The sequence below is a fragment of the Toxotes jaculatrix genome, chromosome 1, assembly GCF_017976425.1.
Source record: "Toxotes jaculatrix isolate fToxJac2 chromosome 1, fToxJac2.pri, whole genome shotgun sequence".
In the NCBI taxonomy this organism is placed as follows: Eukaryota; Metazoa; Chordata; class Actinopteri; family Toxotidae; genus Toxotes; species Toxotes jaculatrix.
The window spans coordinates 25,760,090-25,773,349 of NC_054394.1; the positions used below are offsets into that span (position 1 = coordinate 25,760,090).

Consider the following 13,260-nt stretch of genomic DNA (forward strand, 5'->3'; position numbering starts at 1 on the left):
GCTCTGGTTTGGAAAGTCCCCCAGATGAGGCTGGTGATTGGAACCAGTGTCATTGAGATATCACATGTGACATCTCTGTTTCAGTCCCGCAGCAGTAACAAGTGAACGCTGGCAGCATTTAACAGACTTGATGAGCTACCAATCAACAGACTGCTCATGTTTGTGGGATTTCTACAGTTCATTTATTGGCGCTATGGATGAAAATACTATGTTGAAAATCTGAAAAGCATTTCTCCAGGTATTTTTTCAGCAAAAAGATGGTTTGTTAGTGCCATCAGTGCTACCTATCTTTATCAGAAAGCTAATTTTCAGCCTGTTATGACTCATATAGATCATTAACTCCAAAGATATTCCTTCAAAAATGCCCTGACAAGCCATTACTTAAACGTTTCACATTTAAAACCAAATCTGTTGGACATTAATATTTAAGACGGTTTGATGATGTTCCTGTTTAGTTTATTTGTATTTTATTATTATTTCTTGAATCATGATCTAGAACAATTATACCAGTAGAACTTAACAACACATTTCACATTATGGTGCAATAATGTTTGTGGCTCCAATCTGTATGATAATAAAAAATAATACTGCAGAATAGGAATAATCTGTTTTTAATAGCTGAGAATATAAATTTCTCTTTTTATGAGAAAGATCATTACTTGTGTTTTACAGCTACTTCAGTTCATTTTTACCACAGATGAATATTATTCTGAAGGTCATACTGTATGTACGGAGAGAAAAGAGATTACATTCGTAGTCCAAAAATTTCAGTTTTTATATGAAATAATGAATCAGCTAACTCAAAAACACGTGTATGATTAAATAAATTCAAAAATGTCATGTCTTCAGCACAAGTTTAATCCAGTTACCTGGAAGTAAAAGTAGAAGATCACTAAGCTGAATGTTTTTGGATTTGGTTTTCAAACTAAAATTCAGTTTTCTCAATTGGTCAAGGAAAAATTTAAGAAATCAGCCCTGTCTCTTTGAAAATGTCCCCCTGAAATTTCAGTCTGAAAAAAACAAATCTTAAAATAGTAGTTAAATCATGAAATAGTCCCAATTCATTCCATATCCTATTTGAAATTTAGCCACATATGTCAGAATTTCTACATTCTACATAAATCCAGCTGTTTATTAAAAGTGATGAAAGTTCAAGTAAAATCCTGAAGGATTAACTTTGTTTCAGGGATATGTATTTCTTTTATATCCTAAAAGAGCCTTAACACGTTAAGTTGTTTTCCAACTAAAAATGTTCTTACACTCGTGTCTTTCCTTGTCTCTTCACTCTTTAGGATCATTCCTTCATCATACAGTATAATGATGGTAATGCAGAGGTGGTGTCGATGTGGGTTTGTCGCTGCTTGGAGGAGAGACGAGTTCAGCAGGCTCAAGGACGTGTCTGATGCCCTTGATGGACCTGGACGTTTGATCCCAAACCTTGGACGCTTATCAGAGTCTTCAGGATCAAGTACGTCCATATGCACTGTAGAAGCGACTTAACGTTCAATGGACGAAAATCACTAGATGTTAAATACTTAATGTGAGCGGTTCTTTACTTAACTGCACTCATGCGCCGCGACAATGAGGAGCTCACATCCTTTCAACTGAATATTAATCTCTGCATCCAGAGATCTGTGCTTTCTTTCCAATGTGGGTCTCCATCCGCAGCTTCGCCCCCGCATTTTTTTTTTTTTTTTTTTTGGGGGGGGGGGGGGGGGGGGGGGGGATTTTCAGAAATGCAGTGAGCATCGCGGTCTGATGAGTGGAGATAAATGGTCCTGATTTAAAGGATCAGTGACAGTAAACTACTTAAAAGCATAAGACTGCAGTACGCTGGCAGAGTTGTGATCTGTCTCTAGGATGGCGTCTCTAATAACCATCTTGTGCTTTGCTGTTGACAGCCCTCTAGTGAATGTTAAGGTTTTTACCTGTGAGTAACTGCCCATGTGTGTGCCTGTTTTTCCACTGGTGTAATTTATTACCTCAGCAGAAGTATGTTGATAGCAAGATTTCTCCCCCAAAAAACGCACCTGTTTTCAGCTACTGGAGTCGAGCATTTATCGCCAGTTATTCTCAAGCCTTGCGAGGTTGTGGGTTTACTGAACAGACGACAAGGAGCCTGCAGTACCAGCGAGTCTGAAGCAGCACTGCAGTGTTACAGAGTGGAATGAAATATCGACACATGCATTCTTGATTCTCAAGCTCACTGACCAAACAGTTTATTGTCCGCAGTCATGAGGGGGAACCAAGGTTTATTTCTTTTTAAACCAGTTTTTAACTCGGTTGCATATCTTTTATTTCCGTCTGCACAGTCATGCCTGACATTGAATGCCGCTGAATGAACTGTTGGAGAGGAAATTGTGCTGAAGCAGATCTCCGCTTTCATTCAGCATCTATTTGTTTATTTTTTTGTTTGTTTGTTTTTTTTTTTTAAACCATAAAGAATAAGTGAAACCACAGACGATTGGAAGCATCACAGGAACCGTAACTCTTCCTCCCCTTATAAGCCAACACTTTGTTTCATTTGAAGTTATTATTTAATCCACATTATCAGCAGTAGTACATCTTTTATGTACTATACAGAAATTATACTATTTTATTGGATTGCCCAGTGAGATCATATATTGTAGAGGGAAAACATTTGTGGAGTGCACATAACACCAAAGACCACTGGCGAGCCAAATGGCGAATAATATGGATTTCTCATGACTGAGGCAAACATAATGGGTTAAGTGACTAAAATGAGTTGCTTTGACAAGGTGTTTACGTGCAGCTAGTGAGATGTGTAGAGTGCTCAAGTGCAATTAAATGCCATTACTTCCACAAAGGCACAGTAAACAGAGCCTACAGTGACGCATGTACAGTGTGAGCATCGCTGAAAAAGAATGTAACAGCAGCACATTAACGCAGAAAAAAAAAAAAAAAAGCTTAAAGCGCCATTTTACTACACGCGTGATGTGTAGTTTCTTCAGTAGCCTGTTAGCTGTGGTTTTATCCTCTGTTACCGTGAGGAGACACAGGTGGGAAATTTCTCTGATCTCTGGCCTTTAACTGTAAATCTTTAGAAACTGAGAACACATTTGTCGCCCAAAAGCATGTGCTCCATCATGTTGTTCAGAATTTATTTCTGACGTAGGCTTTTTTTATTTAGCATTTACTCTGCTTTTGAACTGACCCTGCTCCGCAACGGAAATGGAAAAAGAAAAAAATAAAGGAAAAATGTGTGGGCATATTCCAAGCTCCATACTACATACTAATAAAAAGCATGTTTTGGGCATGTAATGCACATATGTATGCATACAAAATTTAGTATATTACAAAATGCAAGTACTCATAAAATTGGCCAGAGTTCTTTTAACCTCAGTGGAGTTGTAGGACACTGTTGTCTTTCATCTCTCTGTGAATTTAATAAGTGATCCCAGGCTACGTTAAATTACGCAAGTTACGTCCAACAGTTTATTATTTTTAATAAATGTTGCTTATTTCAATGCACTCGGTTGTGTGTTACAGCAGGTGGGGTACAGTTTGCGAGGTCAGCCCTTTCAGATGCAGTGTCTATGTGTGTTAACAGCACCCAGCAGAGGAGCCTCGTGTCGTTGTCTCTCACATATTTGCAAGTTTGATTAGTGCCATTTATTTGTCTCAGAAACCTGAAAATGTGGCACAGCCTTTTTTTTTACTTTAATGTACATAAATTACACTTTAGGGGAAGGCATCTGTGCAAGATGTTCATTTTATTATTAGTCTGATAACTGATGAAACTCAAAATTTAAAGATTTTTCTGTTACTGAAATACGTCAGCGTGGATTTACCAACAGTTTCACAATGAATAGAACGCATACTCTGCATATTACTAAATATATTGTTAGTTATATTCATCTGTCACTTTGGGTAAGTCAGATTCTATCGTACTGTTAATCTGTGAGACAGACATTCAGTTGGCCTTAAATGTAACTGAAGCTATAAATACTTTGCAGTCTGTTAAAACTAGTAAATGAGTGTAAAATAAAGAGAGTGATGAACACTCTGAAAAATGCTTATGTAGTCTCGCAACCAAACTGAAAAGAAAAAAAAAAATCATATTTCTGAATAGATGTATTAAAAGCTCCAAAAGCTCAGACGCATTTTTTTTCTTTGTTTGGCAACGTGCTCATTGACTGTGATATTTGAATATGAATCTGCAGTGTCAGTGGGAATATTTATTTATTTTTTAAACTTTTTTTTTTTTTACCTACAACAGAGATCGCCTCTCGTGATTATGTTATTTTACCTGTTTTTGCCTAAACCACAAAGCATTAAGCCAGTGATGGGACTCAGCTGAAATATTAGTGCTGTGATGTTACTGGCTGATTATGGCCTTTTTCTGTAATTATATGTGTTGGCACATATTCCAACCCGCACAAATGAAATAAAATGTATTTAAACATAATCTGGGTAACTCTGAGATCTTGTTGTTCACTGATAAGCATGATTCTGTGTATGCAAGTGTCTTCTGCCATATGGATGCCAATGATTTGATTTTAGCTTGAGGGTGTAATATCTGTTTTTCAGTCACCCTGCACTTCTCATTGAGCATTTTTTTTATTTGTGTTCACCTTAATAACCTCCAGGTTTCCCTTCTTGTACATGAAATGTCTCCCTACTTTGAATATTTCACTCAAAATTGTACCTCTAGAAGAAACAGGATTTTACTGTGCTTCTGGCTGACTTATATTCTAGCACTCACTGGGAATTTTTGGTAACTTGGTAACTGGTTTTGCCCTTGAGAGCCACTTCCGAGCCTCACTGCAAACGAGAAATGATAAACTGATCCTTAAGTCACACCCCGTTGCCAGTCAGTCAGGCACAAGAAGCTAAAACTAATGCAGTCTGATACAACAGCAATACAGTAAATTCTACTATCGTGTTCAGTTTGTATAAAGTTCATTAAACTTTATAGTGATCTGCTGTAGTTTGCTGTGCTGTTGCATTATACAGTATTGAGAGGTGTGTTCGCTGTTTACAAAATGTAGGAAATACTGTGTTTCAAGCTGTCATAGGTCCATGCTACATGCTAATTCTAAGCAGGTTTGAAGTATGTGAAGCTTTGAGTATAATTCCATTCAATGTACTGAAAGATGTAAATATGCATCGTAACTTGGGTTGATTTTTGAGTGTGGTGTTCGTGGACGCAGCTGTTCCACAGTGTGGTACTTGGAAAAACAAACTTAATATCTGTTTCTAATATTTACTCAACCCTTATTGATATAAAGGAAATAGACCAGAAACCCCAGCATCAGTATCAATACAGTTCAACAGCACCACAAACTACAGCCTCTAAAATGACCTCTCTATAAAACTGTTTCATTAAAAGCACAAAATTATAACCTGCATGAGGGAAAGATTCGTTGCAGGACTGTTGTATTAGAGGTGTTCCTGATAAACTGGCAACAGAGAGTAAAGTACTACATCCAGCTTGATATTTTCATTAAAATTATAATTACGGGACTTGGGACACCTTTTGGACATGGCCCCGTCTCCTCACCTGGCTGAAAGTGTATAGAAAAATAGTCTATTTATTAATAGTTTGACATTTGTATGTGTTGGCGTAGAATGACCCAAACCTGCAAGCACCTTTCCAATCATTCCTTCCTTTAAAATTTGCATTTCATAATTAATCTTAGTCAACCTTTAATTAACATTGGCCATGTTCTTGGTTATTAATTTGTGCGTTAACCTGTGGAAAATAGTTCAAAGTACACAAGTACAGTCCAATAAGAAGATTCTGTTTTTGTTTTTTTTTTCTCTTAAAGCATGAAAGACGTAGCGTGTTTTCTTTCTCCGCAGGTTCATGCACTTGAATAGGAAAGGTTTATTATAACCAGGGTCACCCCCAACCCTTCCCCTCCTTATCCTGAACTTCATTATCTCCAAAACAAAGAGTGCATACATTTACTAGTTTATTAGTTTATTTTATTTAAGTTTATTAGAGGTGTTAAAGTAAAACAGTGATACGCTGGAAGCCACTCGCTACTGGCATTCATTTGACCAAACACACAGTTCATCCTCTCAACAGCTTCACATGTAGAACTGTACCTCGTAATCTAATCCTGGTGATTTCCAGAGGAGACTGTGACTGTAATACAAAGATGCTGTAAATTATTTGTGTTGGAATATTTTAAGAAATCCTACAACTACGAACCTGAGCCAGGTAATGATTTGCGAGTAAATATATTTATTAAAGTTTTAATGTTAATAATGTCTAGAAATGAAAACTGATGAATGTGGCTAATCTTAATTTGTGAGAAAATGTGCATTGAAATAGAAGACAGTGTTCCTAAAACACTATATAATTCAAAAATGCACTAATACAAACCAAGGGCTTAGAAAACATCTGAATATAAGTTTTATTTCTTTGTTATTTCCTTTTTATGGAGAAGTATTGAGGTTCACTGTGGCTAGATGATTTATTTTTCATGTAGAAGAAAAAAATTTTTTTTTTTCATACCTTGATGTATTTTCAGGTGCTTCCCTTTCAGAGAGAAGCTGAGGCCCAGAAATCAACAAGCGACAGCAGCTTCCTGAGTTCCTGTTGTTTTTAGCCGTGGATGCTGATGCCTGTCTGTCGGTCAGTCCACCACATTGGTCCCCACTGAAATATATCTCAACAGCGATTAAGCAGATTGATTGACAAATGATGTTTTGTATTCACATTCGTGTTCCCCTCAGGATGAATCATACTCACTTTGCTGATCCTCTGACTTTTCCCCTAGCGCCATCATCAGGACTTGTCAAACTTTGGACAGAGCCAGGTCACCTGATTCCCCCTGCTTCCAGTCTTATGCTAAGCTAGGCTAATCCCTCCCAGACTTCAGGGTACCATTTTGTGATGTGGCACCATTTACAAGCTTTAACTGGTGGATTTGTTAATGGGTAATGCATTATTTACAAATGGTTTATAGATCAGTTATAAGATCAACTTTGAGGCCACTAGGTCGTGGAAGCTCTGAAGGGGTAGTCTTCAGATGTTATTGTTACGAAGCAGTTTAACAATGGATTTTGTTCCACATGTCCTGTCCTGCAGTTGTTTTCCAGAGGGTAAGTGGTCAAACAGTTCATTGAAGGTGTCGCCCCGACAAATTAAAGACTTCACTAAAAAAGACGAGCAAAGTTTCACGGTAGAGGAGGCTCTTCGACAACCTGTGGAAGCAGAGCAGGGAATTCTGGCCCAGCTTCGTCTTCTTCAAAGGTGCATGGAGAAGGTAAAAAGTTTTTTTTTGTTTTTTTTTTAAGCTTAAATAAAACTGGTCTGAAACCACAAAAAAGGCTAAGAATATATAACTAATCATACACAGGCCTCTTCAGCCCCATAAGTCCTTTTTAAATGGTGTTTTATCAGAACGTGGTACTGACTTCAGCTCCATACTTAACACACAGAAACAAGAGTAACATTGATCTTCACGTCTCACTCTTGTATAGAAAATGGTGTGTGTACATTCAGGCTACAACATGTGAAACTGTAAATAATAACAAGAATGCTAATGAAGGTCGGTGCAGTTTTATTTAGTATCAAAGAGGTTTGCAGTATTTCCACCATCGAGAGGAAGTTACTTGAAAGGACATTATTAGAATTCTGATCTGCAAAGTATAAAGGCCATAAAACTTTGCTGTTCACAGCTGTGTGAGTCAAGAACAAACCAAAACTTCTTGCAAAGCATGACATTAGTGTCCACGCTGAGAGGGAAGCTGCATTCACCAAAGTCACTGAATTTAAATTTGCAGTGATGCTGTCATGCTTTATGTAGCAGCAAGTTAAAAAAGGCTTTTGGCTCTTACTTTATGGGTTCTTCATACAGCAGCTAAGAAGCATGTGATTACAGGGTTTGGAGAAGATTTCATTTATTCTGGTGCAAAACCTTTTTGCTACTTTAATCTTAATTAACTTAATTTCTATAATTCTTTTTGTTGCTTCATTTTTCTCAAATAGTGTTTCAAATCCCTTTTTTCCTCAAGAAAACATCTGATGTCAAGATCACCAAATAATTTTCTTGCCATCACTATAAAATTAAACAAACAAATCTCATATTTACCCACGTCCTCTCCCAGGGCTTCTTTACAGACTCATAGCCTTCACTGCTTTATTGTGTTATTTAATGTTGTGTTTGTACTTTATTCTCCAGTCAGAGACCTTGTCTATTGTTATTTATACAATTTATTTCTGTCTGAATGCAGCTGGACATCTATTGACAGGCAGTCTGATTTAATAATTATGTGGCTGTGTGTAACAAGAAGGAGTTTCAGGACCCTGACACACACACACACCTAAGCAGCGTGTAGTCAGTCTGTGCTCTGTTGTATTGTGTGTATTACCAACTTTTTAAAAGGCGTCTCAGAAAGCAGAAGGACAAGCAGTGTAATTTCAAAGCTGGTCTACACTTGTTGTTATGTTATTATATGATTATACAGAAATTCATTCCCCGCTTTATTTGATCTTTAAATGAAAGCCGGCTTAAGCAAGATGATCTTGTGATTGAGGTTACCTTCACTGATCCTCCCGCTGTGACAGATATTTCACTTGCAGTGTGACCTCTTTTACACCGCTGGAATGTAAGACAACAAATACTCGCTGTGAGCCAGAATACTGCTCGTCCTTGTATTTCTCTGTTTCCTTTCTTTTCTTTTTCTTTTTCTTTTTTTTAATTTCCATGACCGCCTCTGTACTGTATGAACTTCATGGCACCAACGTCCCAGAAAAGTGTTTCATGTTTGGGGAAAGTTGATTAGAGTCAGAGCGACTGCAGCCAGGCAGGAGAGAATGAATTTGACAAAACGTTTTTCTTTTAAAAATCGTAACTGTTTTTATTTTTTTTCCTGCAGGTGGAGGTCTGGGTGGAGCGTGCGTCGCCTCAGCGTTTGTAAAAAAAAAAAATCATTTCCAAGGCACTGAGTAAGATCCTTATTCAGATCCCAGCGTTAAGTGACGATGTTGTATTACATTTTAAAGCTGACACGATAACCTGACTGTTAACACACCTGCCGATCAGATGGGCTGATGGGACTAACCTGCAGCCTGCAGGGAGCGGTGATGAGAACCGCTCAGCCCGGTGCTGTGACAGCTCCGCCTGCCACAAAGTGTTTTCCGTGGCATGTAAATTGTGGCATCAGATGATCTATGGCTGTGCTTATTGTGACCTATAGCGATAATATGTGTGGAATGAAATTTTTGACGCTCCATGATCTCATCTGGCGGGCCTCTCTCCGGGATATTGACCGCGCATTGTTTGGAGATGCGTCTTCATTTCTGGCGGTCCGGGACATTCATATTCCCAAATTCCCACCGAGCTGCGTCTCTGCTTTGTGTCGGCCGATGACCTTTTTCCAGAGCAGTCCGACTTGATTAGCGCATCAGGCGGGACAATGAGTGGCCGCCCTGTACACAGCCATTACCCAGATCCCTTTATCAATGTCCTGTAATTAAAATGTCACCGTTTAATTTTCGAGCCATCGCTTTCCTCTCGGCGGAATCTTTCCTCCAATAAAAAGTGCAATCGAAATGCTCTTTTCACTGGAAACAAAAAAAGGGATACGGAGAAAGCGTTTAAGTGAGCCGAGCAGCGAGGGATCAATAGGCCCTTTAGTCCAAGAGGAGGATTGATTGGTCTCTAAAATGGGATTTATAGGGGTCATGGTTTTATAGGGTGCTGATACAACTGTTAATTATAAAACATTTGGCCTCAATTGCTGCTGTTATTAAACCTGCCCTGATTGAAGCGGGCTTGATTCATCTTTTTACATCATGTGGCAAAATCCAAGTTGATCGGGAAATAAACCTTTAACAGTGAGCTGAAACACGCCCTGCAGAAAAATATGATAATACCAAGGCTTCAGCCCCAGCGCGGGCTTTAGACTCCAGTCAATGTGTTGTTTTGCCTCTTAAAGCATATTTTAACACGGGTACAGTTTGTTGGCTCCCGCAGTGGACGTTTATGTTTTAACGAACACATTCCCCCCCCCCCCCCCCCCCCCCATTATTTATATGTTATATGTTTGCATTGGACTATAATACAAGAAGTGATGTGACAGTGATATAATAAGAGGTTTGGACTTGGTCTCCAGTTGCTGGAGATCTATCAAGCAATAAGAAAAAAGACAAGCATAAAGACAAAACAGGCATAAATTCTCCCTTAAAGATCCTCATTTAAACATCACTGTCATGTTTGTTGACTTTTACACTTATAATACTGCAAAAGTATTTGTAGAATAGGTGAAGCAAGGCTAGTGTATTTGTAAAAGCTTGAAAATATGTATTTTATAATGAAAATAAAATACATTAACATGGGAAAAAGTGCTGCGTAGTAGTGTATTAGCATCTCCAAAATTACTTATACTCAAAGTTTCATAAGAGGTAGTGCCTGAAAACTTCCCATGTGATGTTTTGTAAACTCAATCCATGAGTTCAGTCATATTTTCTTATGTTTTGAGAAGAAAAAAACAGCAGTTTTTAGACATTAATTCCGATTTGCAGCAGAAATTTGTAAAGCTACACGTGTAAAATGAAAAAAAAAATCAAACGCTTATTTGACGTTATTTCCCCCGCCCCCCCCCCCAAAAAAAAATCATCGCATCTGCTGTCTTGTTAAATAATCCATCAGGTCTGGGTTCACCTGGTGAGTTGGGACTCCTAATGACTTAAACCTGAAGCGCATTAATATTTTAGGTTAAAGGTTTGTTTGAACAATTGAGCGCATATCAATGAGGCCCGGGTAATTTGTATCCAACAGTAATAATAAAGAGCTCGCCTAAAATTACCGTTGAAATGTCTAATTAAAAACCCCTCGCTGCTGATCCAGCCACGTCAGTTCACGTTTCCCCCGGAATAAGCAGCGACAATGGCTGCATTCAAGTCGGCGGTCTAAATAATTAAAAAGAGAGGAATAATTACAGTATAAAATTGTAATTATTGGCGGGGGCTGCAGGGGAAGCCTCTTCATGGTGAAAGAGGAGAGGATGCGCTTAGGATCAGGTTCGGCATCAATATTGCAGGGAGGTAAAACTGGCGAGCTCAGGCTGCACACAGGTAGATGATGCTTCACACACACTCGTCTCACACTCTTCATACACACGTTACACACTCTCCTCACGCACACTCGCAGCAGCCCAAGTGTGTGAAGTGTATCCTGGTTAGATGATCTGCTGTGGTCTCACTTTATTTTTGATAAGCTGTCTAAAGCCGTTTGGCTGTCAGGTTGAGTTGTTTGCAGCATAACTGTCTTATTCTACATATTATGTAAAACCTATGCAGTTTGAATACAGGGCCGGTCTGAGATTTTTTATGGGGTCCATGCTGAAATTTTGGTCACTGGCTCCTTTAAACCCTCCACCCCACAACAAATACGCTTACTGTAACCACCCAGTTAATTCTTCTTTAAAGTTTAACACTGCTGTTATTCTGCTATTGCCTGACTGTCAGTAAATGCCAGGAAAAGACCGAAACCAACCACACTTTTGTCTATCTCTCAATACTTTCAGGCTTCCCCAGTTTGTGTGTGGCACTCTGCATCAAGTACACTTTTAAAGACAGGTAAAAAAAAAAAAATATATATATATATATATATAGTTTAATGTTTCAAAATGGCTCAGTGATTCCCTAGATTAGCTGGGCACTGTTGTTTTTAGTAAATGTCACTCAAACAGAAGTAAATACTGCATTTGTTGGGGACTATTTTCAGCAGGGGAATGATACAGGATCAGCTAAATACAGCGCCCATGTTCATCATGAGGGAACAGGTAACCCGGGGTAAGGTGAGGCCCTTTGACATGCTTTTAATAGCTTCTGGACGTACACCTGTAGAGGAGTACCATACACAGATGATACTTGTTGTTGCTGAGACTGATGCCTGATGAAGGTCTACGGCTCGAAGCTTGGCTTTTAGTAAACTTAGCGACTGGTTTGATTAGATTTAGGAAAAGATCACATTGACTGCTGGTTTCAAACAGGAAACAAACTTCAGTCCCCTGTGTTAAAGTTCAACATTTTGTTGACCCATCCATCCAACCTGGTTACTAGAGGGCGTATGTGACAGGAGCAGATGTCACTTGAAACTGAAAGGTAACTATGAGTACTGCTGCACAAACGACCTGCAGGATCGTTTTTTTTATTTATTTGTTTTTTTGTTTTTATAGAGGTCAAAGGAGACACTGTTAAATGACCTCAAATGTCTTTGGCTTTTCAGTCGACGTAAACACCGACGACAATATGTCTGCAATAAGAGAATGTGGGCCTGGTTGATTCATTGCTCTGGCTCTAGACAACAGTCAGTCAAAGGGTGGAGGAGAACTAAAGCTGGATTACCAGCAGTTTCACTCCACAGCCTTTGGGTCAACGTAACCTGGCTGATCACGGATCTGTTAGAAATTTGCACCACTACAGTTCATCATCATCTATGAGGGTTCCTCCATCTTGTGTCGCATTCTAGTTACAAGACATGAATTGTTTTACTTTGTGCTTGTTTATTGTGAAGTGTTTCATTAAACTGCTTTAATTTTTTTTCAGTGTCAAGTAATAAACACCCAGAAAGCCCTGCCCACAGAAGCATGACTCCATCACAGAAGAACTGTAAGTAATTCATCTGACAATTATTTTCTTTAATAACTGATTGATTTGAAATTTGAATTTCTGGCAAATTTTGTCAAAACTGTTGTCTGTTTTTCTATCAGTCAACTAACTCATGGACTGTGGGGCTCAGTATGAGTCCAACAACAAATTTTTGTTCCAGGGTCCTGCAGGATGTTGGGGGGGGTCTTATTTGAAGGTGTGACTGCTCCTCACTCTCTTTTACCAATTAGTGCCAGATGATGTATGTATACTACATATATGTATGAATATACATATATATGAAGTAACTAACATATACATATATGCGTATATATGATAGTTACTTCGTTACGAACAGAGTCTGTGTCTCTGTTCGTCCACCTGCTGCAGGTATCGACTCTTCTATCTGTGCGGGACAGACGGGACATTATAGCTTGGTTAAGTCATCGATCCGGTTATTAATAATAAATTAAGGTCTTCAAGGCAACCAATGGGCTTGACTGTCACCGTTTACCCCCTTGATTTTTTTCCATCTGCATTTACAGATTATTGAGCTTTCTCTGTGCACGACTGTGTGTGTGTGTGTGTGTGTGTGTGTGTGTGCGTGCGTGCGTGCGTGCGTGTGTGCGTGACAGTCTGGCCTGAGGCATCCTCATCAGCTCATCATCCCAGATTCACTCCATTTT

General features: G+C 38.8%; 1 protein-coding gene across 1 annotated transcript in view; it reads left to right on the forward strand.

Annotated features, from left to right (window-relative positions):
* Nucleotides 1-4,429, forward strand: part of map2k5 (mitogen-activated protein kinase kinase 5) — a 49,943-nt gene extending 45,514 nt beyond the window's left edge. Inside the window, exon 22 of the mRNA XM_041034877.1 lies at nucleotides 1,293-4,429. Coding sequence (XP_040890811.1) covers nucleotides 1,293-1,403 — 111 coding nt within the window. The 3' untranslated portion in view covers nucleotides 1,404-4,429. The remainder of the gene's footprint in view (nucleotides 1-1,292) is intronic.
* Nucleotides 4,430-13,260: the final 8,831 nt, after the last annotated feature.